The following is a 26,527-nucleotide window of genomic DNA, read 5'->3' as shown; positions in this document are numbered from 1 at the left end:
CATAGTCTGCAGGGGTCTCTAATAACCAAGACCAGAGTCAGAAGACCTAAAATAAGCAGACTTAGACGAGGCAGTCAATATGTGACTTTTCTTATGGCAAGTAAACCTACACTGGCAAGGGTAAGTAAAAATGGCTGCTATAACAAACAAGCCCCTAAATCACAAAGGCTTAACGCAGGGGAAGTTTATTTCTTATTCAAGCAAAATCAGTTCATATTTTCTTAGACAAGTGGAGAACCTTCCAACTAAATTTCAGGGACCCAGGCTCCTTCTGTTTTGTGGCTCTATCATCTCTTCAGCAGAACTCTCTGCATCTAGCCAGAAGAGAATCACACGAGAGGTTTTGAACGGTCCAGCCTAAAAGTGGCACATAGTGCTCTGCTTTCTGTTCACAGTCTGTTGGCCAAAACCTAGGCTTTGGCCAGAGCTCAGTAGAATTCAGGTGTACCTAAATTCACTGAACTTCCCAGGTGACTCAGTGGTGAAGAATCTACCTGCCAATGCAGAAGTTGCAAAAGACATGGGTTCAATCCCTGGGTCAGGAAGATTCCCTGTAGTAGGAAATAGCAGCCCACTCCAATATTCTTGCCTGGAAAATCCCATGGACAGAGGAGCCTGGCAGGCTATAGTCCATGGGGTCACAAAGAGTTTAGCATGACTGAGTAACTGAGCGGGAGGAGCACAAATTCAAGGGACTAGTAAATGAAGACTAGCCGCGTGCTCAGGAGGTAGAGAAAATAGGTTTTGGTGCCACAGATATTTTCCAGGAATGTATTTGAGCCACAGAATTGGGAAGATTTCCCTTTGCTGGTTTCTGAGCCCATCTTAAGTGACTTGGGTGGGGACAGACAGAAAAGGATCTGCACTGCTATGGATTTCCTGCTGATCTTTTCCCAGGGACAGATTTGCAGCCCCTGCCATGGAGACCCGTCCTAGCATCTGGGGAGAATGTCCACCAAAATTTGCTACCAAGCTGGGCCGAGCAGTGGTCAGAGAAGGACAGATGGGGCGGTTCTCCTGCAAGATCACTGGCCGGCCCCAGCCACAGGTCACCTGGCTCAAGGTAGGGTTCTATCTGCCCTGACTCTAGGTGAGATCCCTGGGCTAGCAGGAGTCTGTCTTCCCAATCAGTCCCTGCCACTTCAACTGTAGATGGCCCTCGAGTTTCTCCTGTGTTTGGTAGCTATGCCTGTTCTTGCCCCTGTTCGCATACTCTCCCTGTCACTCAGCCCACAATGTCCTGTAATCCACACACTCACAGAACAGCATAAAACTTCTGAGTCAAGACAGACCTGACCGTGTCAAGAGAGTGGACTTTGAAGTCTGGGGCTGATTTCAAGCCATAGCTCCCTGATTCACAGAGCATGTGATGCTGGGCAAGACATTGGTCTTTTAGAACCCAGGTTTCCTTATTTGTGAGGCAGAGATAATGCCACCAACCTCAAAATACTGTTGGGAGGCTCCATGTGGGAGTGCTTTATAAATCACTGGGGCTAGACATTGTGAAGACAGAGGTGAGGAAGCTGGGGAGTGGGGGAGGAGTGGGTGTAAACAGGGCGGCGAGGAGATCAAAGCCAGGGAGAGTAGGTTTTTCATGAGTGGAACTCCTGGATAAAAATGAGCGATGGGGTGCCTTTTCCCTGTGTCCTGATTCTCCTGTTCTGACCCTGGAACATCTATAAAAGGAAGAGGGAGGCAAAGGAGAACTAAAGTGAGGAATGTAGAATTTTCCACCTCAAACTCGGGCTCCTTTCAAACAGGTTCCATGCACCTGCTCTCAACTGGACAGAACACCATAGCGCATCCATACAGCAGTCAGGGCCCTTGGGTGACCCTCAGGCTGCTCTCCGAGCAGGATGACAGAGCCCAGAGCAGAGGGCCCTGCTGCCCATGCCTGGTGTCTGTCCCATGTGGATTGGCAGGAGACAGGACAGAGCTGAAAGGTGACCATTTTCTCTGACCAAACTGCCTGTGCCGTCCACAGGGAGATGTTCCCCTGCAGCCCAGTGCCCGTGTGTCTATGTCTGAGAAGAATGGGATGCAAGTCCTGGAAATCCACGAGGTCACCCGAGATGATGTGGGAGTGTACACGTGCATGGTGGTGAACGGGTCAGGGAAGGCCTCCATGTCTGCTGAGCTTTCCATCCAAGGTATGGTCCAAGCTCTCCATCCAAGGGCTGTGGGAGGGCTATTGCAGAACTGTCCCTTCTGGGGTCCCTAAAGGACCTAGAAGGAGCTGCTTGTTCATTACACATCTGTGTGTTACACGTGTCACACTTATGTACTTGGGTATCCATCCCCAGGTCAGCATCTTGAATCAGAAGAATGGGTGGGTGAGTAGCGCACAGATGCAGCCAAGGAGGAAGATACTTCACCTGTGTCTGCACACCTGGGTTCAGTTTTTCCTTTTTGCTCAGGCTCCTTTTTTATTTACAGTTCTAATTGCCTTTTGGAAGAGTGCACATTGTAGTGTCTTCCCATCACCTCATATTTAGCCAGCCTAAAATTTATCTCAGCGTCCACCCTGTCCTTCAGATTAGGTGCTCCCTCAACTTAACTCTTCCCTTCTCACAGGACTGGGCATTTCAGACCAGCTTTGGCCCCTGTCTCTTCCATGCTACAGTCATCAGCCCCAATTAGCTCCTCTTTTGAAATCTCTCTGTGTATGACTCTCCATTCCATTCCCCTTGGTTCTGCCAAGTCCAGCCTGGGGAAACTGGGATGTGTGGACAGGAAGGATGACTGAGGTCACTCCATTTGAGTGAGAACCTTGAGTGGGTTGGGATTTATGGATCAGGGAGTAAAACAACCCTAACTCTCTCTTCTCCCTCTTACCCTTGTCTCTTCTATGACTTTCCTCTTCTCCATCTCCTTCCTTCCTCAGAAAGTATCCGTCCTTGCTCTCTTCACATTTTTGGCCCAAGTGTTTTTACTGCCCACAGAAACAAATTTATTTTACATTGCAACCCAGGATATGTGTGTGTGTGTGTGTGTGTGTATGCTTAGTTGCTCAGTCATGTCCAACTCTTTGTGACCCCATGGACTGTAGCCTGCCAGGCTCCTCTGTCCATGGGGATTCTCCAGGCAAGAATACTGGAGTGGGTTGCCATGCCCTCCTCCGGGGATCTTCCCAACCCAGGAATCTAACCCAAGTTTCCCACATTGCAGACAGATTCTTTACCATCTGAGCCACCAGGGAAGCCCAATATATATAAGCATGTGCATATACAAACACAAATACATATGCACATATATTACTGAAACCAGTTTCATGAAACAATACTGAGTATTATATATAATACATGCTGGTATTTTCTCTTCTCTTCTACTTCATTAATGGAAAAAAACCCTTTTTCTGACCATAGGCTCTGACTTCACAACTCACTACTGTCTCAGGACCCTACCATTTTAGTCTCTCTCCTCTACTTTCCCCAGCACTGAATTAAAGAACTGATCCCTTCTGAAGCAATTAATGCCAGAATGGTGTGTTTCCTGGGATTTGTTTGAAAATACTCCCAGAAAAAGTCCCTCAAAAACAAAACAGAGAGATATAGATAAGATTGGCAAAATGTTGATATTTCCCTAGTCTGGGTGTTGGCTTTCAGTGTTTGTCATATCCTTCTTGGTACTATTGTATATTTTGTAATTTTCCATGATAAAACATTTTTTAAAAATAATGTGGTAGAAAAATATATCTAGTAATAGTATGTTTTTTTCTTTGAAGAATTGAATAAAATTACGCTTTTTCTGTACATTTTAAAAAGAAGCAGGTATTTGTCAAAAATGATTACCTTGAGGAGCTCTTTAGAGGGCCACATGCAAGTGGAACTGTGTGGGTTTGAAGTTTTGGGTAGGTGTTTATTTTTGTTTGTCCCTTGAGTGGTTTTTGTTTCCACTTTGGGCTAGAGAACAGGAAGCTACTGTGCCCAGGGTGGGGCAGCAGAGGCCATAGGAAAGGCCCAGGGCAGCGCTGGAAACTTAAGAGTGTCTGCAGTACTCAGAGGAGTTTATCAGACTAACCCAAGAAGTTTAGGACCAGGGAAGCTGAAAGGAGAGGGGGAGGAGGGCCACAGGTGATGGGGAAGGTGAGCGCTTAGGAAGTCAGACTCTGTCATAAATGAGAGATTTTTGTTTTATCACTTCCTACTCCTGGCGTATACAACATTCCACTAACCATCTTTCTACCTTCTCTCTTTTTCCAGGTTTGGACAATTCCAGTAGGTATGTGTAAGCTTTATGACTGTCATTGGTCCATCTCGAAATGCCCTGTCAGAAAAGAGGGATTGTAATCAAGACATGCCCTAAATGTCTGAGTCATCATATAGTGGGGAGAACTGCCTTTTTGAGGGGTGTTATTTTATTTGAAACGTTTCATTTTCTATTGTAATTTGCTGCCTAGGTTCTGGGTCAGGCTTGCCGTCAGTATTGAGACTCTCGAAGACCCTGCTCAGTATCTTTACTAGTTAGCCACCATTAGGAAGGGCACTGCTCTGCAAGCATGCCCTCCATATTCAAGGCCAAAATCCACCTGCTTGTTTTCTGGCTGGAAACTGAGCCGACTGCAGAGAAAGACTTTCGCTCTTACCCTGTCCTAATTTGTGGGCTTTCATGATTCCTGGAGCTCGTGCTTGTGATGAGTAACTAAATGATTGTTCTCTTCCTTCTTCTTCTTCTGCCCCACTGTCTGCCCCTCACCACCAAATAGGTCACTCGTGAGAGGAACAAAGGTGGCCGGTATGGACATCAGGAAGGAAGTGACCAATGGAGTCACTCAGGGGCCCAAACCAGACAGTCTGGAGGCTGCTGCCGAGAGTAAGAACTTCCCCAGCACCCAGCAAGGCAGCTCCCCGACCTGGGCCACAGGGAGCCAGCTTCAACCCCCCAGGGAATCTGAGCTGGAGCCGGTCGGGGACTCCCCCAGAAAGGGCCAGAGGACCCCCATCCTGCAGAAGACCTCCAGCACCATCACCCTGCAGGCGGCAAAAGTCCAGCTGGAGCCCAGAGTGCCAGTCCTGGGAACCCCCTGTCCTTCCAGAGAAGAGAGGGAGGGGCCAGCTGCAGCCCCTCCAGACACCCTCCCCACCAGGCGGTCAGGCCTGGAAAGCCAAGACACTGCGGGCAAGGTCGCTACCAGGAAGGTCCCCATGGAGAGCCAGAGGGACACCACGTTTCCCAAATTTGAGAGCAAGCCCCAGAGCCAGGAGGTCAGTGAAGATCAGCCAGTGGAGTTCAGATGCGAGGGTGAGTAGAGTGGCCTGAGGTCTCTGGTGTGCATATGGTAGCCCCCGAGGGGGGTCACTTCTTTCTTTCACCTCAGTGGTTGGAGCCTCCTGTATCCACCATCGCTTGGGACTGGAGTCCCCCACCCCAGGGAATCACTTTACAGGGATCTCCCCTCAGGAGATGCTCCCTGCAGTGGCCCATTGTTCATGGTTGAAGAGAGCACCTACCCTGAGCCCTGATTTTCAGCCCCCACCACGGGAAACCCGTCACCACCATTGCCACCAGTAACACAGCCCAGGGTCCCTTTCTGTGTCCTCCCTTCTGCGGGCTCTGGCTGGTCTGGAGGCCTGGAGTGCCACCTTGCATCCCTCCTCCCGAAGGGCCCCGGCCTCTGCCTTGGGGAGGACGGGGAGGGTGGTTCCAGCCGGAGTGGGTTCCAGAGAATGGGTTCCAGCTGGAGGGCAGTAGCATACCAGCTGAGCCCCGCCCTCAGGCTCAGTCCCTTCATCACCCACCCCAGCCCACAAGCGCTCTTGGGGGCCTCACATCCTTCACCTGGCCCTGTAGTTTCAGGGATCCCAAAACCTGATGTGACCTGGTTCCTGGACGGTGTCCCCGTGAGGAGTAAAGAGGGCACCATCGAGGTTTATGAAGCTGGGGGTGCCCATTACCTCTGCCTGCGGCGAGCCCGGGCCCAGGACAGCGGGAACTACAGCTGCACAGCCGCCAACGTCCGAGGCCAGGTGTCCTGCCGCTGGACCCTCCTGGTGAAAAGTGAGTACGTCCCTCGAGGCCTCCCTGGCTTCTCTGTGGGAGGGCCTTCGCGGGGTGCTCCACACATGGCACCTGTGTCATCTCCTACAGTCCCCTGCCCAGGGGCTGCCACCTGAGAGAAACGTCATTCCTGCCTACCGGCCAAGGTCAAAGTCATTGCCCCAAGGGAGTGATTCCTGATGGGAATTCACAGCAGGATCACCTCAGAATAGACAGGCCCAGCCCAGCTGTGAGCCACCTTTTTCTAGTTCCTCAGGTGCCTGTCTGAGGGCTCACTTTGAACCAGACAGACACACTTAGAGTGGCGTGAGGTGATGTGGGTGCCCCCTCTCTTCTGCTCATCGTAGTATCTGTTTATAAAAATAGTGCATGTGCAGTGTGAGGAATTTAAACAATATGTAATCATATGGCTTGAAAATAAATGTTTTTTTAATTTTTTAAAATAAATTTGGCATTATGCTGTTTGTAAACTGCTTGCTATTCTAATTTGTTCATGTTCCATAGGCATTTTTCAGTATTATTTCTTTCTATACTTCTTATATCATTTGAAAACATGCTTTGTAATGACTATATATTTCCTAGAATGATGTCTAGCCATGGCCTTATTATTGTTTCCATTTAGATTGTTTTGACTCTTTCCAGTTTTTTCCTACTGTAACAAAACTGTTTTCAATAGTTTTGCACCCACCTATCTCTCTGTGAGATTTCCCCCTACCTTAAATGCTATTTAGGGACCCTAGAGCCACGTCCTACTGTTGAGGAAATTAGTAAACCACAGGGGTAGAGCCAGCACATTGCAGGCTGTTGGAAAACTTATGAGACAAATAACCTTCACTTACTTTTTCAACTAGTAAATTGCAAACAAAAAGGAACGAAGGCAAAGCCTGTAGGAAACTTAAATGAAAAGACACAGGAGACACCATTAATCATAATACCTGGACTTTGCATGGATCCTGATTGAGATACCTTAAAAAAATTTTTTATAAGAAAATCAGGAAAATTTGAGCATTGATAAGATATTCAATATAAAGGAGTTAGTGCTGTTTTTAAGATGTGATGATGGAATCTGTGGTTATTTTTTTCAAAGTCTGCATATTTTAGATATATAAGTTGAGTTACTTACTAGTGAAATGATAGAATTTCTGATCACATCAAAATCCATGTGTGTTGGGATTCGGTGTAGGGTTTGAATGAAGTGAGACTGGCCATTATGAAGTTGAAAAACAAGTATGTGATGATTCACTATGCAACTTTTGTATGTTTCTGTCTACTGTTGTGTGGGTTTGAAATTTGTTATAATAAATGTTTCCCAAAAAAAAGAACCTAGTTCATCTACACAGTAGGACGCCATGCAGCCTGTGGAACAAATGGGCCTGACCTGTAGACTCTGGTGGTAAGACCTGTCCAAGATATGTTAATATGGGGATGAGCCAAGTGCAGAGAGAATCATGTGTATCATGCGCTGCTTGCAATAAAGGGGAAAAAAAATTTATGTACACAAAGCAAACTGATGCTTGTGTGTGCATAAATATTTCTGGGAAGGCCCCCAATTTCCTTTAGGAAGAGAAAGGGGTCCATAGGAAAGGGTGAGAGATAGTTTTGCTTTTCACTGTATACTATTGACTCGCTTCTTAATTGGGAATTTTACTACATTTGTGAATTTCTTTGCAAGGAATATTACCCATCCATTTGGAGGTAGAAGTGCCTGTAGGCAGAGGTCCCAGGTCAGGAAACCTGACCTTCATCATTCAGGGCTATGTGATAGGGTGGGGGACTCACTTGGCATCATAGCCACCAAAGGTTAAAAAAACATGGTTGGTTGGAGCATTAGCTATTATTATTAAATGGAAACTATGCATTGAGCCTGTACCTACACAAATTGGGAGTGAAAGACAATGTTGATTTTTAAGCCATCGCAGAGCTGAGGGAGAGGGTAGAAACTGGGCATGCCACAAAGCTTGCGGTTCTTACCAAGATTCAGCTGTATGATTGTTTTAGAATGAAAGTTCCTCAGAATGCTGCAAGTCTTTGGTTAATTTCCAGAGTTCTGAGAAAGCTGATGTTGAGCACTTTCCCAGGGTTCTTGCTCCTTGTCTGGAGGAGAACTTAATGAAAGTCCTAAGTCCTCCATCCCAGAAGTCTGGCTTGCCTGCCTTTCTCCTTAGCTGTTTTGAAGTCTCCAGAAGGCCTCACCAAGATGCAGGTCATCTAACACCTCTTTCTCTTTCCTCCTATCACTGCAGAAAAGCTGCCTGCTTCCATTACCAAGACTTCTTCTTCCATCCTTCCCAGACCCACAAGAAATCAGGTCTAATAATGATTGACCTTCCTACCATTTCTTCCATCTCTCCCCCTCTCCTTATCTAGAGACACCTTTCTCCTCCCTACAGGCATGATCTGGTCTCACCTCATCTAAAAAGGAAAAGAAAATCTTCCCTCTGCCTCACTGCCCCTTAAGTTCCCAAGTTTGAACTGCTCCTTTTACCCCAAAGCTTGCTGCTAGTCCAGTCTCTGTGCCCAGCTTCCATCTGATGATAAGAGCTAACACCACCCTGAAAGCCTGTTCAATGAGTCAGGCTTTATGCTGAAGACATTACTTGCATGACTTCATTTGGTAATCTCAACAGTCTTAAGAGATAACCACAGTTATACCCATTTTCCAAATGAGAATACTGAGCTTTAGTGAGGTTAAGGGACTTGCTCAAGGTCCCATGCCTTGTAAAAAAAATAAATAAATAAAAATAAAAAGCATATTCCTAACCCATGTTGGTCTGACACAAAAGCCCATGTTGTTTGCAGTGCCTCCTAAGAGGATTTCTCTAATGAGGGAAGTCGATGCCTCCTGGGAGCAAAGGGGAGGAGGTGGTGTCTCCCCTCACTTGCCTAGGTAAGCTGGCATCCCTTCACTCTGTACCTGCCCATTCAGATGCACCACATTCTGATTATAGCTGTGTTGCCACTGCCTGCTCTCCTATTAGGTTATCCCTAGGCTAGAGGGGGGGGTGGGGAGGGGGGAAGGACACTCAGAGAATTGGGTGTAAAGCTTTGCTTTACCACTGGGCTTGACTGTGGGAAATTATTAACTTCATCTATAAAACGAGTTAAAGATAGTAGTCTCGTGGCTTTGTCACTATCACCTCTGAAAAGTACCTAGTAAACCCTCGAATATTAGTTTTTGCCTTAAAACCTTTGTACTCTCAATATAGTAGAGTTTTCCCCTCATCACTGTATTGAATAGCTTCTCTGAAGAGTACCAGTGGGCTATCGTCTCATCACAAAATCCAGTTGCCTTAAATCAGCCACCTTGACTCTTCTGCAGCATGTTCTGGTTGTTGTGGAAAAGATTTTCTATCCCCATTGCTCTTAATTATGGCCCCCAAGCAAAATGTTCCCCAACTCACCTATGTAGAAATCTTCTGTAGAATTCAGCTCAGTGGTTCTCAATGAAAATGGGGGGATTGAGGCCCCCAGTGCTTCTGAACTACTGTCCTAGATTAGAAAACTAGAACTCATGTAAGTCCTTGTCATTCTGTCTTGAACTTGAAAAAAAAAATAGCTATAATAATTTAAAATTGAAATGTCCTCACGAGTGGGCATGTGGTCTTTCCAAGTAAAAAGATATTCACAGGAGTATTCAGGGTCTTTTTGTTACATACAATGTTTTAGTGTTCATCCTTGTATCTTCTGAGTAAACCATAATGGTATACTTCTATGATAAGATCATAGAATTGCCAGTCTAGTTTTAAATGTATATATATTGTTGGGGATTTTTTTGTGTGTCTTTTTTTAGACTTTTTTTAATGTGGATCATTTTTTTTAAGTTTTCATTTAATTTGTTACAGTATTGCTTCTGTTTTATGTTTTGGGTTTTTGGTCACAAGGCATGTGGGGTCTTAGCTCTCCAACCAGGGATTGAACCCACACCTCCTGCATTGGAAGGCAAAGTCTTAACCACTGGACTGCCAGGGACGTGTGTATAAATTGTTTTTTGAGTCAGTTTAGATGATTTATGTTTTCCTTAAAAAAATATATTTTATCCACATTTTCAATCTAATGAAACATTTCAGGATTTTTAAAATTTGAATAAAAAGTGTGCAGGGTCTGATGGGACACATCAAGGATAATATAAGACAGGAGAAAGTAGAATAAGGCCAAGAAAAGGGGATGAAGAAGCTTGGTGGATGCTCCAGGACAGTGAAAGTCCAGACAAGGCAGGAGGGACCCGTGTCCTGGAGGAGAGGAGGCTGGCCCGGTCCTGAGCACTCCCAGACGTGGGGTGTCTTGTGATGATGAAAAGGGCCCTGAAGTCACTCTGCTTCAGGCTCCAGGTCTCGACATGGTGATACTGCCTGCTTCCTTGTGTAATGATGGATGAGGCAAAGCCAGACCACTGAGAGAGCAAGCCCTGGGTGCCCAGGGCAATGAGGTGGCTGCCTATGGTCAATCCCCAGCGTGGGGCAGTGGTGATCTGAGACGGCCTGTCTGTCCTTTGCCCTCACAGAGCCAGCCGTGATGGAGGTGGCCCCTTCATTCTCCAGTGCCCTGAGGGACTGCACCGTCGTTGAGGGCCAGGACTTTGTGCTGCGATGCTCAGTGCAAGGGACCCCAGTGCCTCGAATCACTTGGCTGCTCAATGGTGAGACCCCCTGCTCCAGCACCCCCGCCCCCGAGCCTTTGGCCTTGCCTGAATTCCTGCTTAGCTTCCCCATTTATCACTCTGAACCATTTATGCATGAGAAAGAAGCATGGAGTGTAGAGAGAGCATGGGACCTGGGAGTCTGCCAATGCCTAGCTGGGGACACTGGGCAAGCTTTACCCCTCTCTGAGCCTTGAGCTCCTCGTCTACAAGACAAGAATGAGGCCACCTACCTTTCAGATGGTGATTGTCAAATTAGACTCTTTATATACAACAGTTAATGAGATGCCTGGCACATAGGTGCACAAGCAATTTAGCTTCTTTTCGTACAGCCAGGCTCACAAGTAGGCTCTCAATAAATATTTGTTGAGTCAATAAGTGAACAAAAAAGCCCACAGATTAATGAACCACGCTAGCAGTTGCTCATGGGATCTTGCCTTTTATTTAGTGGCAGGTGGTTTAAGGGTTCATAGACCAGTAATTCTTTTTAACATTATAGTCCTATAGAGACATCCCAACTTTCTTTTTGCCAAGTAAAGTCCTTTGGAAAAAAAATTATTACATATTATCACTCCTCTCTCTCTCTCTCTCTTTTTTTTTTTTTTTTAAAGAAAAAAGCCTTTAAATTCCAAAAGTACGTATGGGAGAAATCTATCACTAGAACTGAAATAGTCCATAAAATTGATGAAGTTGAATTGGTCTACTTTTGGGAGACCTTAGGGGAGGCTAAAAGGATGCCTGCACTTGTCCTCCTCTGTATTGAGTGGTTGGGTGACCCTGGAAGCTCCACTTTACTACCCTGGGAATCAACCTCTTTATTGGTGAGTAGATGGATTGGAACAGAGGTTTAGGGTCTCTACCAGCTCTTGCAGCTGATGGAGTGAACTCTTTAAGGGATCAGCAGCCCATCTCCTGTGCACCAAATAGTCCCCAGGCATCTCTGCCCTGTTGCCATGAACCTGCCTCGTCAGTATGGTTTGCTCAGGCTTTGCTAGACACGATCTTCAGTCAGCCTAGGAAGTTGCCTTGGCGTCTCCCTATCTTTGGACTTCTTGGGCAGAGAGGTGAGAATGGGGGTCTTCCCCTCCACCTCTTACTACCGACAGAGCTCCTGTTGGATCCCACGACTGACAGCACAGAGGTGGCCTCCTTGCAGCTGGAACACAGCATGGATGTTAAGGGCTAGGAATGGATCTGAACAAGAGCATTTCCCTCCCGCTTGGCTCAAGGTCCAGGCCAGGCGTCAAGAAACATTGTCTATAAAGGGTCAGATGGTAAATGTGTCCAACTTTGGACACCACACAGTCTCTGTCACAACTACTCAGTTCTGCTGTCATGGCACAAACAAAGCCAGAGACCACACGGAAATGAACACAATAAAACTTTATTTATAGACACAAATGTGAATTCATATAATTTTACAACACACATCATGAAATATCCCTCCCTTGATTTTTTCCCAACATTTAAAATATGTAACAACTGTCCTTAACTTTCAGACTATACAAAAACAGGCTTCAAGTGGGATGTGGCCTAGGAGCAGGAGTTTGCTGACCTCTGGTTTACACCTCTCCAGACTGAAAGGCAACCCACCTTCTTATTCTTGGTGAAGCTTGGTATTTTCACGGTTCCCACTAGAGGGCGATCATGCACAACTCGGGGACCCTTGGCCACCAACTCTGGTTCTATCGGTCTTGGAGCTGGGAGTTCTGTGTCGCCCAATTCTGAGTGCCCTGAGCCAACAACTCCTTTCTGGGGCCACCGTTGCACCCCATACTTGAGGAGTCAAAATGAGCTATGCTCCAGTAAAAGGGGAGCTCTCAAACAGCTTGCCGGTATAGATTTCTACAGCAGAGGTACTTTGTTGGCAGTCGGGGAATATACTGGCATTCTCAAGAAAAAGAGCGTTTAGGAACACACACACACAGAACAGTGTTCAGTCCTCACAGTGGCAGGATCCTGGCCCCTTGGCTCTCCCAGCCCCCAGCCCCACTTCTATGAAGTGCATCGGGCCAGCGGAATCTCTTCCCTCTGGCCCTGTGGCTGGCTTGGCAGGCTCTGTCATGGAGACGTGAGTGTTGCTATGAGCAGAAGAAAACATTGCGTCGTGCACAGAAGACCTCTTTCTGCACTTTCTCCCTCTCCCATTGCCCACCCCCTGTTTTATGAAGTGCAAACCAGGACCCTGGGGCTGACAGGGGAAGGAACTGACAGTTGCTTCCTATATGGTAAATGGACACATTCCTGCTCTAAGGCCAGGACCTTTAGTAATGAAATTTTCTTTTTTCCTGGAAATGAAAGCTCACATCCTGAGATAATAAAATCCTGGGAACGTATAGCATTAAGGAAACTGCTGAATTTCATGGCACACACTTCTGTCTCCATGCAGGACTTTACGGGACCTGAATAAAGGGCCTCTCATGCAAGGGACTTGGAAGAAGGGGCCAGAGTTGTTTTTATAATCCCCTGCATTTATTTTTTCTGTGAATCCTAAAATGCAACCCATTGCAGTGTTAGGTTGAGGGTACAGAATCACTTCTGATAAATATCTGCAGTGGGAAATAGGCTCTTTGTTTCTGGAAACATCTAAAAGGAGCTGGGAGTCTCATGTGCAGTCTGAGTGAGGTCCGAATTCTGCCTGAGGCTGGGCTGTGGGCCAGGTGACCCTGTGAGATTCTTTCCAGGCTTAGAATCCTGTGAAGTCTAGGATGTGTATCTGGGGACTGTTTATTTAAACAGAATGCACAGAACTCTCCCTTTCCCGCCTGTATCCTAAATGCCTCCAGAATCTCTCCCCCAAGTCCTACCAGTCGCAGTCTTGCTCCTCCACCCTCACAGTCACCCCCTCTCCTTCACCTCCCTGGCTCCTGCCTCTTTCTCTCCCCCTTGAGCCTCTGTCCAGCTGGCTGGGGGTGATCCTAACACATCCTGAGCCCTCAGTGGGCCTGAGCAAGTGTGGGGAACCCCAGCGTCATGACAGCAGCTGCCCTGCTGAGGACAGGACTCCCACCCCTCTGCCGGCTGTTCCCTGGCCTGAACCCTACTGTGCTTCCCTCCCCAGGACAGCCCATCCAGTATGCCCGCTCCACCTGCGAGGCTGGTGTGGCCGAACTCCACATCCAGGACACCCTCCCGGAGGACGATGGCACCTACACCTGTATGGCTGAGAACACTATGGGGCAGGTGTCCTGCAGCGCCCGCGTCACTGTCCAGGGTAGGAGCCTCTGGGCACCCCTCTAGAAGCACCTTTCCTGCCAACACATCTGCTGTGGAGAAAGGGCACCACAACTGAAGGCAGGCAATTGGACGCAGTGGCCTCCAGGAGCTCACAGTGTCCAGGGTCTGCCACTGGAGATGGACGTGCAAGCGTAGCCCTCCGCCCCTCACCCCACTGTGGCTGAGGGAAGATGCAGGGGAAAGAGGCAAAGACTCCCTTGGTTCGAGAAGCTTCCAGTCTGATAGGCAGAAAACCACACCCACTGAAAGAGGACGAATTCCTGTAGGACTCAAGCTCTCACAAACGACCCCTCACGCACTGGGGGGACACTGGGGGACACCAGGTAACAGGTGCCAGTATTGAGACTTCCAGAGAGCCAGTTTGTCCCGTTTCCTTCTGCCCTCACTCCTCCCTACCGCCCCAGGCTTGCTCTTGCACCTCAGCATGCTAATCAGTAATCTGATTAGCATGGTCGTCATGCATTGATCAGCGCCTAGTGTTTAGTCCCAGAAGTCCTGGGGGGGAGCCACAGACTCAAGAGAGCTGTCTGGGCTATGGTATTGAAAGGCATGGTGACAGAGCTGGAGAAGGTCTTCTTGGGCCCAGGGTGTTCAGGTAAGCCTGATTCCCCGCCCTCAGCTGGGTCCAGGCCCCCAGGTCCCACAGTGACTGGAGACTGAGTGCTTAGACCGGGTGTGTTGTGCCCTGCTTTGCCAGCAGCCCAGTAGGAGACACACCATCCTGCTCTGTTCCCCCAGGTTCAGCCTCTTGGGGAGAGTCTTCTTGTATCTGAGCAGCAACCTTCCAGGGGGCCTTGAAGGTGGTTTCACTGAAAAGGGGGAGGGAAAATCATATGTTGGTCACCTCACTAGATACTGTCACCTCACCTGTATTTTCTCGATTCTTAAAAACCCTGGAAGCAGGGTTGGAGGGGGCAGCGCTCTCCCTATCTTTCACGGAAGGGTCTGGAGGTCTCAAGAAGTCAACGTCAGTTGCCTTGTGAGCCACGCTGGCCTTTGGAACCCAGATCTCCAAGCTCCTGCTCACTCCCTGTCCTTTTCCAGAGGGCAAGTCCCCTGGCCCCAGAGTGGGGATGAGCCTCACCCCAGGAGCTAGGCAGTGTCACCCCCAAGGGATGAAGGAATGGCACTGACAACCTGTCTGTCTAGGATTCCTCTGATTCCTCTGCGATTCCTCCAGAGTGTCTGGCATGGAGTCACCACCTGGGGACTGGCTCTTCCTCTTCCCAGGAGGCCCTCCTTCTCGGATCCCTGCCTGACTGTGGCCCCATGAGCTTGCCGGCCTCATTCTAGTTTACACTCCATCTGTACTCACCATACACTCCATCTCATGGCTGATTGCGGGGTCTGGGGAAATCGTGGATCCAGGCCAGGGTTGCTGCTCCCACCTTCCCCCCACCCCTGGGCTCTCCTTGGAGGTCCAAGAGGCCTACCCCAAAGTGGTGGTGGTGGTGGAGAGGGCCAGAGAGGTGCATGATGCTTGTGTGGTCTGAGCCTCCCTGGCTGGCTTCAGCCAAGGGCCCTGCGATCCAGAGCCTGTCCTGGGCTGCCTGTGTTTAGATTGGATTAGAGGGACCCCACTGAGCTAACAGTCCCAGTGGAGGTGGGGGTCCCCAGAAGAGGGGCAAGAAGACTCTGGGGCCATCCTCCTTGCCCCCCAGGTCTGTGGGAGGAGTGGGGCCTGGAACATCTGAGCATGTTTCAAAGCAGAAACAGAGAGGTCCCGTCAAGGACTCTGCCAGAGCTGTTTGGATCTGCTCTGAAAACAGCCCCGTGTGAGCAGGACACCCCGCTACCCGCCCCCACCCCCCCACCCAGTGTGGGGTTTGACTGGCCTGTGAAGGCCAAACAGAGGCTCAGCTACCATAAATGGTGAAGGAGGCTGTAAGACGTGGCCACGCTCCGACTGCAGCGCTGGGCTGTCTGCACAGGGTCGGGGAGGCCGAGCCTGGCACAGTGACACCCCTGGCTCCATGCCCAGGGCACCAGGGGGGCTCTGGTCCACATCCCACACTAGCCTCAGCCATGGAGTTTTTCTTACTTTATTGGCAGCTTGTTTGGCTGCAGTCTCTGTGTGTGGCTCAGAGGGTGGGAGATGACTGTAGTGGAGGCATTTGTCCCATGCAGTGCTGACCACTGTCCTGGCCTCTCCCTCAGCTGCCCAGGCCTGATCTTTCTCTCCCCCCTGTGTGGCCCCAGGCCACAGCTGGAGTGTGGACCAGGCTGCCCGGCTGTAAGTCCTGCCGCCAGGCTGCTGTGTCCTGCGCTAATGATGTGGGATATGCTCAGGAGCCCCAACCTTTAAGCAAGATGAACTCTTTCCAAATGGCAAGTCTAAGGAGCGGTATTACCAAAGGATCAACTCTGCTACACTGGGTGGTTGTTTTTCTGTCTGTCTGTTTGGTTGGTTTTGGTAAAAGGAAGGGAGAATCAGAATCAGAGAAAGCAGGTGTTGGGCCGCATGCTAAAGCCATAGTTTGAGCACCCTGTTCAGGGAATTCTGGCCACAAGAGGGTGCCGTTCATCAATACCTCTCCCTCCGCTGTTCCGGTTTCCAGGGAGGAGGGGTTCTAGGGTAACTTGCTGGAGGAGACTTAAGCAGATCCTTGTTGAAGGCCAGACATGGGTGCTCTTTCTCACCTCTTTAGCCTTTAGCCAAGGTTTTGCCAGCATCGAGAAGTTGCTCACTCAGCATTCTGATGGGCCTTCTGCAGCCTCTTTACCCTGCTTTCTCTGTGTTCTCTCCTCTGTAACCTCCTCCTCCCCAAATCTGACTAATTCCCTCCCACAAATGTCACTTCTCTTACCTGCTGTACCTCTCTTATCACAATGCTTACTTACAAGCAAATTTTTCCTGAGCACCTCCTTGGCCCTAAGCATTGTTCTGGGGAAGCTGCCATGAGCAGAAAACAGGTCCTGTCTTCCTGCCTGTTACATTCTGATGGTTGGTCCACAGCTGGCTTAATTATTGACAAGTGCTATTAAGAAAACGGAAACAGAGAGGCGGTGGAAGGGATCCTTTCTTAGGTGGGTGCTAAAGGAGACCTCTTGGGAAAGGTGACATTTGAAGGGAGACCTCATGAACTGGAAAAAAGACTGCTCCAGGCAGGGGTACAGCAAGTGCAAAGGCTCTGAGTTGGGAACAAGAGCAGCCTGTTCAAGGGACAGTGAGACTGCAGCAAAGGGAGGAGGGTTAGGTTCACCAAGAGAGGCAGGGGTACATCATGCAAGTCTCTAGAAGGGCAATGAGGGGAGAAAGCATTTTATCCTAACATGAAATTTCCTCTAATTGCCTGTTCAGCTGCCTTTTTTACTAGACTGTTAGCTCCCTGCAGGCAGGGACCATGTCTTATTATTTCATGTAGCACATGTCCTACTGTGTGAACATGTGTTCAGTGAATGGATGAAGGAAAAATGGAGGTGGGTGAGTCTCTGTGGTAGTGCAGGGGGTATTCCCTTCACCTCCTCTCTTGCCTGGGGGCTCAGGGCTCAAGGAGGTGCTCAACAAACCTACACGCTAGCTCTCAAATGCCCCCAACAAATATTCCTTCTTTCCTCCTCCCATCCTAGGAAAAAGTCCCCAGTAGTTAACCAGGCCATGAAAATCTTCCCTCCTGACCCAGGATAGAGCCTAAAGGATGATTAATCTAAATTCTTGCAGAACCCAGGAAGATCAGAGGAGAGTAAATATTTCAGTGTATATGCACTGAGTCATTGATTCGGGGGCTTCCTTAGACTAGAATCTTTTAATTTCTTTCCCCTTGGAGTATCTTTGTCAAGGCTAAAATTCTTAAGTGACTAGATTTATTAACCTGCTAATGTGTCCATTTAGACAGAGTGTCTCAGCCTAATGGTTTGTTTATTTAAGTGAATGCCTGCTGGGCTCTTAAAGGCACCAAAGGACATAAAATGTGAATAAGTTAAATTTTAAAAAACCCTGATTTCTAAAATAAAAAATGAGATTTAATAAGCGTATTTACCACAGTGTTTGTTTTGATAAAGAGCCTCTAATGAAAGTAATGGGCACCAGGAAATCAGCCATTTTCTGGACAGTGAAAGCATCAGTAAGAGCCCAGCTGGCTTTCAGATTAGTGACAACCCTCTGCGGGACAGCTTGGAACACTGTGTGTGTGTGTGTGGTATTCAGTCGTGTCCGTCTCTTTGTGAACCCATGGACTGTAGCCCACCAGGCTCCTCTGTCTTTGGAATTTTAGGCAAGAATACTGAAGTGGGTTGCCATTTCCTTCTCCAGGGGATCTTCCCAGCCCAAGGATCGAACCCATGTCTCTTGCATCTCCAGCCCTGGCAAAGGGATTCTTTACCACTGCATCACCTGGAAAGCCCCTTGCTTTAAGCACTGACAGCCTCTTAAATGTATTAAAAAGAAAGTTCTGGGGGCTTCCCGGGTGGCTCAGTAGTAAAGAATCCACATGCCAATGCAGGAGACATGAGTTCGATCCCTGGTCTGGGAAGTGAAGTTGCTCAGTCGTGTCCAACTCTTTGTGACCCCATAGACTGTAGCCTACCATGCTCCTCTATCCATGGGATTTTCCAGGCAAGAGTACTAGAATGGGTTGCCATTTCTTTCTCCAGGAGATCTTCCCAACCCAGGGATCGAACCCTGGTCTCCCACCTTGTAGGTAGATGCTTTACCATCTGAGCCACTAGGGAAGTCTGGGAAGATCCCACATAATATGGGACAACTAAACTCATGCTCCACAACTACTGAACATGTCACATTGCAGTCTCCTTCTACAGTCATTGCAGGTCATCTGCAGCATTTTTTTACTTGGAGTTCTTGGTCAGGAATACCATCCAGAATTACAGCTTTGTGTTTCTAATGGCAAAATGCGATCCGTGCTTTGACAGTGTGGTGGGGCGTGTGGTTTCCAGATGTGCCTCCAGAGGGTACATGGGCTGGTTTGGATGGTTTACCTCTACGTTTAGAGTTTGATTATAACTCCTAAGGCACTAAGAAGGCTGTGGTTGCAATATACTCCCACTTCCCATCTGGCAACCCTATCATTACTGGTCAGAGATTCTTTTGGTGGGGGGGGGAGTGTCATATGTCATTGTTTCCTTTCATTCTTTTCCTTTCTACTTCTTCACATTTGCTTCTTAGGGTCTGGAGAAATCAGTGGGGAGAAGGAAAACCAAAAGAGAGGGCATGCCTATGAGGGAAAAGCTCTCTTTTCATGCCCAACAAGTAGACCATTTGCTGACTCTCCAAGTTGGTTTATTCAGTTAGGAGACAGATTTTTGTTGGGAGAGAGTTCACAGACATCCGTGGAAAGGGATTTGCACTGTGCATAAATGCCCTGCTGATGGGGAGCGGCTGGGTGAAGGTAATCCTGATGAGCCCTTGAGTCAACCGTCCTGGAGCTTAGGGAAAGGAGGAGGCCAGCCTGAGACCCCTGACCCTGCTGGATTTTGAGCACCAAATCAAGGAAGGAGGGAGGATTGTGCTTCCGGAACTGTCTTTCATTGGTGATCCACTGAATGTCCATAGTATCTAACAGGGTGAATAGTATAACAGTGTGGAGTGAATCAGATTTGCTGTTGGAAAGGTATTTTGCATTTTTCGGACTAAACAAAATATTTCAGTTTCAAAACTTTAGGAAAATCTTTAGTAGCTCAGAGATGGAGGCAATAATTTTCCCTCTCCCTAACTGCATCTTTAGGAGATCCAGTGTCTGCACACCTGAGAGGTATGGGGGCAGGGGATGTAGGAAGTAGGGGACGGCCGTTCCATGTCCATTTTTATTTGGTGACAACCTGTGGATTCAGAGACACTGGTGTCAGTGCAGGGAGGCTACTGACAGACAGGCCTGAGACTCTGACAGCATGACTTAGTAAAAACTGTAACAGGCGGTAGTCCCTCTTAGGGGGAGCCCTGGGGAGCTCTTTAGATGGTGGAGAATTCTGTCTGTTTCATACTGGTGTCATCATCTGTTTAAACACTTTAAAGGTGACCTTCTTAATTTTTTATTTTAATCTGACACAAGTTTTGAATGAGCTGGGAGCCTTCTAAGAGCCATTTTCAAGGCAAACTACTCATGTACATTTAATGCGAATTCAGTCCATAAACATGGAGTGCTTTAGAGAGCAGTAACTTGGCTAGTAAAAGTTGACAGGTGGAAAAAACTTCCAAGAGAAAATGTCTAAGGAGAAATTCGGAAGTGTTTTTCTTGCTAAACCCATGTAAAGTGAGGAAGGATTCAGAAGGGAACAGGCAAATGATTGCAGTACAAAAGAAGACACTTGGATCCACACCAGCACTGTAACAAAGCTATAGGGGCTTCTTAATTTTCAAGTCCAAGAAAGCCCAAGGCATTGCTCATGTCTCCAGTTTTGATGAGCAAGTTTATACCAGTTGTTGTTGTTCATTCGCTCAGTTATGTCTGACTCTTTGCAACCTCATAAACTGCAACACACCAGGCTTTCCTGTCCTTCACCATCTCTCAGAGCTTGCTCAAACTCATATCCATTGAGTAGGTAATGCCATCCAACCATCTCATCCTCTGTAACCCCCTTCACCTCCTGCCTTCAATCTTTCCCAGCATCAGGGTCTTGTCTAATGAGTCAGCTCCTTGCACCAGGTGACCAAAGTATTGGAGCTTCAGTTTCATCATCAGTCCTTCCAATGAATATTTAGGATTGATTTCCTTTAGGATTGATTGATTTGATCTCCTTGCAGTCCAAGGGCCTCTCAAGAGTCTTCTGCAACAGCACAGTTCAAAAGCATCAATTCTTCAGCCCTCAGCCTTCTTTATGGTCCAACTCTCAAATCCATATATGACTACTAAAACCATAGCTTTGACTATCTAGGCCTTTGTCGGCAAAGTAATGTCTCTGCTTTTTAATACGCTGTGTAGGTTTGTCATAGCTTTTCTTCCAGGGAGCAAGTCTCTTTTAATTTCATGGCTGCAGTCACCATCTACAGTGATTTTGGAACCCGAGAAAATAAAGTCTGTCACTGTTTAAATTGTTTCCCCATCTATTTGCCATGAAGGGGTAGGACTGGATGTCATGATCTTAGTTTTCTGAATGTTGAGTTTTAAGCCAACTTTTTCACTCTGCTCTTTCACTTTCATCAAGAGGCTCTTTAGTTCCTCTTCGCTTCCTGCCATAAGGGTGATGTCATCTGCATGATATACTAGTTATTGTATGAGAATTAACGAGAAAAGTAGCAAATAGCACCTGTTGTGTGGATGCTTAACTTTCTCTAAATAAAAGCTTTTCAAAACCTATTATTGGAATTACATCAGTTCCTGTAAGTGTTAAAACAAGACCGTAAGTTATCATTTTTAATGAGGAACATTGTTTTGATAAACGATCTAATCAGTTAAAGCCAATTTGTTTTGTTTAATTCCCGTAACAACTCCACGCTCTACTTTTGAATGGACTCCATTCTACAGGTGAGGAAAACCAATGCTCAGACGTCAAGTCAGCAGCCACAATCCACCAGCTCACAGGCAACCCCTCTAGGCCTCCAGTTGCCTCAGTCCACATGCTTGTTCTGCTGCTCTGGATCTCTGAGAAGTCATTTGTTTGATACTTTTGCTTCCCCAGAGCAACAGTTTTATGTTTAAGTTCATGACTAGGGATCATCTTCAGAAACAGTTTCTGATGAGTCAAAACAGAGCAAAAATGGCCAAGGAGGGAAAACTTAGAGGGTCTGTGCTGTGCTTAGTCATTCAGTCATGTCCAGCTCTTTGTGACCCCCTGGACTTTAGCCTGCCAGACTTCTCTGTCCATGGAGATTCTCCAGGCAAGAATACTAGAGTGGGTTGCCATGCCCTCCTCCAGGGGATCTTCCCAAGTTAGGGATTGAATCCAGGTCTCCCACATTGCAGGCCATTTCTTTACCATCCAAACCTCCAGGGAAGCCCAAGAATACTGGAGTGGGTAACCTATCCCTTCTCCAGGGGATCTTCCTAACCCAGGAATTCCCTGGGGTCTCCTGCATTGCAGGCAGAATCTTTACCAGCTGAGCTACTAGGGAAGCTCTGGAGGGTCTATATAGGCTCAAAGAGTGGTCTCTCTCTCTGTCTTTGTCTCTCTCCTTCCTTTTCTCTCTCTCCATATTCCTTTCTTCTCCTACCTTTTTTCCTCTCTCCTTTCATTCCTCTATTCCTTTCCTAAGTCCCGCTATAGTTTAATCTACATGGCATCATTTTTTACTTGTCAATAAACTGCTTATGGGGTTCCCTGGTGGGTCAGACAGTAAAGAATCTGCCTGCAATGCAGGAGACCCAGGTTCAGTCCCTGGGTTGGGAAGATTGCCTGAAGAAGGGAATGACTACCCACCCCAGTGTTCTTACCTGGAGAATTCCATGGACAGAAGAGCCTGACTGGCTACAAGTCCATGGGGTTGCATAGAGTTGAATATGACTGAGCATGTGCACTGCTTATAACCGTTCTTAATCTTAGTTCTTGCTTTCCCACCAGAGGACAAGCCTGTTCCTTTTCCTTTCTCTCAATGTGGAACAGAACCCCCAACACCCGGCTACGCAGTTTAATGGCAGAGAGCGCCAGTGAGTGAGTGGAGGGCCACTGGCTAATTGACCAAGTACCCGAGCAACAGGCAAGTTCACTTCAGAAATTTAGTCCTAGGCCAGTAAAGCAAGGAGGCTCAGCCTGCCGTAGATTCCAAAGAGAAAGGGCCCTGTGGGCTTGGTCTCAGCAGACCAGAAGAAACACCGCTGTAGGGGAGACCTGGGGTACATTTAATCCAGCCCCATTTGAGCTGGGTTGCAAGTCTGCCACTGCATCACAGGGACCTCCTCCCTTGGTATACCACAGCCAGAGTCTGCCCTCCCCAAATGAAAAAGGTTCAGGTTGCCTGAGGTGCTGTGGCCCCTGGGGGCCTCTTCCCTCAGACCCTGGTCCACCTACCCTGCCTGAAACCAGGACTGTGCCAGGTGACAGCTAAAGCAGGGCTCCAGGAGAGATGTCTCTAGGAGAACCAGCTACTCTGGGCCAGAGCACAAGGACAGAAAGCTCCCAGGGGAATCTAGCTGACTGGCCTTTGTTCTCAGGTCAGGAAGGGAGCATCCAGACCAGGACCCCATTGGCCATGTCAGGTTTTCTGCCAGCTTCCTTCTCTGAGTCTCAGCTCATTCTGCTGTAAAATGAGGGCACATTCTTCCCAACTTCAGAGGGTGTTGAACATAAACTGAGAGCTGCGGATATCCTTTAGAATTGTTAAGTGCTGACCTTTGTAAGGCATTGTTATAATGTTATCTCAGTGGCAGCTGAGACCTTTCAGATCTCTGACATATGTGAATACCCTGGTTTGGGAGGACACCATATTGTATCATTTCTCATCGTATCAATAGTTATTGTCAGATTGAGTTTGCCTAACCAAAAATACAAAAATAGTCAGATTAGGAAAGGCACAAAACATTTATTCTTGTACTTATTATGTGCCAGATATTCTTTAGCTGTTTTACATATGTCATTTCTTTGAATCATCTGAAAATCCGGCAGTATTTATCAAGCATTATACTAATGATGTGTGCATTACCCTTATCACATGGGCATGATTGTCAATAACTAATGATAACTGTATTCTTATCAGTTTAGAGGAGAGAACACTGAGGCTTAGCTTGGGGGACTTGCTTCAGATCACACAGCTTGAGCTAGGAGCTCACAGCACCCATTTCCATCTGTCTCTTCTTATGTGTCTAAGTCCATGCAAAGAGGGAGCATAAACTGATATGTGATCTGTCAGCCACAGATGAACCAGGATAAGTTGTGTATGGCTTTGGAATGAAATACAAACATACACCTCGCCCTTTCCCCTGACTTTCCCTGCTCCATGTTAGCTTTTCTCCCTTGTCAGATGTCTAGGATGGGGGTCCACATAGCACATCTGTCCTCATGGTGAATCCAGCATGGCCATCCCTGCAGGTGACCGGCTCCCTTGGAAAAGACAATCTCGGAACACCTTGGCCTCGTGGACAAGAGGCCTGGGTTTGAGCTCTCAGTCTGCCTGTCACTGGCTCTGGGACCTTGGGTACCTTACTTCACCTGAGCATGTCCCAGCCTCTCTCCAGTAAAGCTGGGTGGTGGGTTTGGGACTGGGGTTTCAGGATTCAAGTTAAGGCTGCTTTTCTGGGGTTGCCTAAGGAAGCTACTTGCCCTAAAACTGAAATCCTCAGTGGCCCCAGATCTGACCCCAGAGTGTGTTTGCAGGGGAAGTTTGGTTGTTTTCCTCCTTCTGTGAAGACTCTGGGGCAGCGACTGGGGCTGAGCCCTGCTCTCTGTGGCTCTAGTCCCACGTGACCTTGAACGGCAGGCTTGAGAACAGGTTCATTCTGCACATTTACTCCCCATCACTTCCCTCTCCTCTTTGTTCTTGCTGTGGGGCCCTTGCTGGGGAGGCAACAACAGGGTCAGAGATGATGGGTGACATTGGAATTAAATGCCTGCCTGGGGCAGTTTCCACAGATTCAGACACTGTCATTCATCTCTCTCTGGAGGAGTGCAGTGAAATTTTGTTCTCAAAATTAGGTTTACTTTAGATATATCCATGATATTTTTAAGCAACACATTTGTATTCCTAACAGTATTTCCCTTAGTTGACATAAAAATGAGAATCTTTAATCCTGGGGTGAGGCTCCATTTGCTCTTCTGCTGCTGATAAACCCACCATGTAATTAAGCCCAAGAGGTAAGTGTGAGTGAGCACTCATACCAGCCTCATACACCTGCGAACGTGGGTGATGGATAGCTGGACAAAGTACTTTCATATATTATCTCTTTAAACCCCCCAGGTCCTGTAATAGTACTGTTATTCCCCTAAATACAGTTGAGGAAGTCAAGCTTTAGAAAGAGAGAGTGCCTTGCCCAAGACCAAGTCCCAGCCTCAGATCCTACATTTCAGTGGCTTTCAGAGAACCAGTGAGTGTCACATGGCAGGCAGTGCCCAGGACACCTTCTCAGGGCAGGGGGGTGCAGATAGGCATTCAGTTGCATTGGCTGAGACCCGTAGGGTGGCTTGGCTTTGCCAAAACCCCAGGCCTGGAAACTGAGCAGTAGGAAGACCTAACACATGGAGGGGTCAAAGAGGAGCTGTCAACTGCTTGCAGGAAAGGGAGCTGGAGGTTTTGATGTTCCTGCAGCATCTGGGAATGAGAGTCCATCTGCAGGGAGCTCTGTGAAGCTGGGACTCTGGCCAGGACAGTGGAGAGGCGGGAACTGGGAGGGCTCTGGACAGGCAAAAACATTTTGTCCTTGAGCCTTCTCGTTCTGTGTGAGAGGAAATTCCTCAACTCTCCCGAGGCAGCCTGCTTGCCCAGGGAGATCTAAGCATTCCCAATATTGGGTCCCTCGAGCCCACTGCTTAGGCCTTCTGCCAAGGGTGTCTGGCTGCCCCTGTCAGAGGTGATAATGCCAGGGCTGGGGCAGATTGGCTCTGAGAACCTGTCCTCTGGTCATGGGTCCTGTGTCCCCTTGCACTCTGGCTCCACGCCCTTCACACAGCACCTGCCTTGGGGAAACTTGTCCTTCCACCTGCCTGGTCTTCCCAGCCTCTCCCACCCTCATCCCCAGAGGCTGTGCAGGGCATGCTCTGAGTATGCCATATTTTGTTTTCATTTAGTGGCCAGTTTGGAGTTAGGCCTTTCCCAGGTATGTAAATCAGCCTAGAAATGTATTGTCATGGCTACAGGCTTCCAGGAGAAGATCTGGTTTGTGTGGCTGAGGGCTAAAAAGAACTCAAAATACCACAGTCCTCCTGCCCCCAAACTTAGAGTTTACCTTAGAGATACCATAGCCTTCTTTGTCTCTACCCTTGCCCGCTCCAGACCCACCTCCCCCCGCCCCCCACCAAGACAAAAACAAAAAGACTGAAAAAGAATTATTGAAGATCAAAACTGTGTGGCTCGCAGGACGAAGGGCAGGATGAGACTGAGCAGCTGGGAGCTGTGGAAAACACACACCAGCTCACCTCTCCGCTGCCCCTTTCCCTTTGGCTCTCGTGAGGCAGGTCAGAGCCCAGCTTAGGGAGGATCCTGAGAATGAAAGAAAGCCTGTTTGTTACCCTACCTCCCCCAGAGAACAGAATGGGGGTGAGTGGGTCAGCCCTGAACCCAGAGAGTTGTTCTAGTTTCTGCCTTCGGCTAGCTGGGGCACTCTTTCCCTCTCCCAGAGAGAGATTCACCCCACCCCACCACCCCATTTTGGCTGTACAACAAACTGCATATATTTATGGTGTTTACTTTGAATTTTCATGCATGAAACCTTCACCACCATTTTAAGAAATGAACATCTCCTTCACTCCAAATGCTCTCTTATGCCCCTTTACAACCTATCCTCCAACCCCTGCCCCAAACAACCTGTCACTATATTTTGCTTTTTCTAGAATTTTATATAAATGGAATCATTCAGTATACTTTCTTGGTCTGCTTTCTTCCATTCAGTGTAATTTTGGTGAGATTTGTCCTTGTTGCAGTGTTTTTGTTAGCGCTGAGGAGTATTCCATTGGTATGGATACATCATAGTGTGTTTATTCATTCACTTGTTGATGAGCATTTGGGTTTTTTCCAGTTTGGGGCTATTAGGAAGAAAGCTGCTATGAAGGTTTGTGTACAAGTCTTTGTTTGGACATTTGCTTTCCTTGCTCTTGTGTAAATACCCAGGAATACAATGA

At 47.9% G+C, this 26,527-nt stretch overlaps 1 protein-coding gene across 5 annotated transcripts in view; it reads left to right on the top strand.

The window, feature by feature from the left end:
• MYLK (myosin light chain kinase) overlaps positions 1–26,527 on the top strand; it is a 284,285-nt gene that overhangs the window by 161,829 nt on the left and 95,929 nt on the right. For all 5 annotated transcript variants that reach the window (XM_065943432.1, XM_065943428.1, XM_065943429.1 and 2 more), the window contains 7 exons: positions 898–1,063; positions 1,985–2,150; positions 4,203–4,221; positions 4,706–5,241; positions 5,791–5,997; positions 10,499–10,633; positions 13,695–13,847. In XM_065943432.1, the coding sequence (XP_065799504.1) occupies positions 898–1,063; positions 1,985–2,150; positions 4,203–4,221; positions 4,706–5,241; positions 5,791–5,997; positions 10,499–10,633; positions 13,695–13,847 (1,382 nt within the window). The remainder of the gene's footprint in view (positions 1–897; positions 1,064–1,984; positions 2,151–4,202; positions 4,222–4,705; positions 5,242–5,790; positions 5,998–10,498; positions 10,634–13,694; positions 13,848–26,527) is intronic.

Source organism: Muntiacus reevesi, chromosome 8 (genome assembly GCF_963930625.1).
Source record: "Muntiacus reevesi chromosome 8, mMunRee1.1, whole genome shotgun sequence".
NCBI classification, from domain to species: domain Eukaryota; kingdom Metazoa; phylum Chordata; class Mammalia; order Artiodactyla; family Cervidae; genus Muntiacus; species Muntiacus reevesi.
Note: the sequence above shows the minus strand (reverse complement) of the source record. Positions and strands in the feature narration are given on the sequence as shown.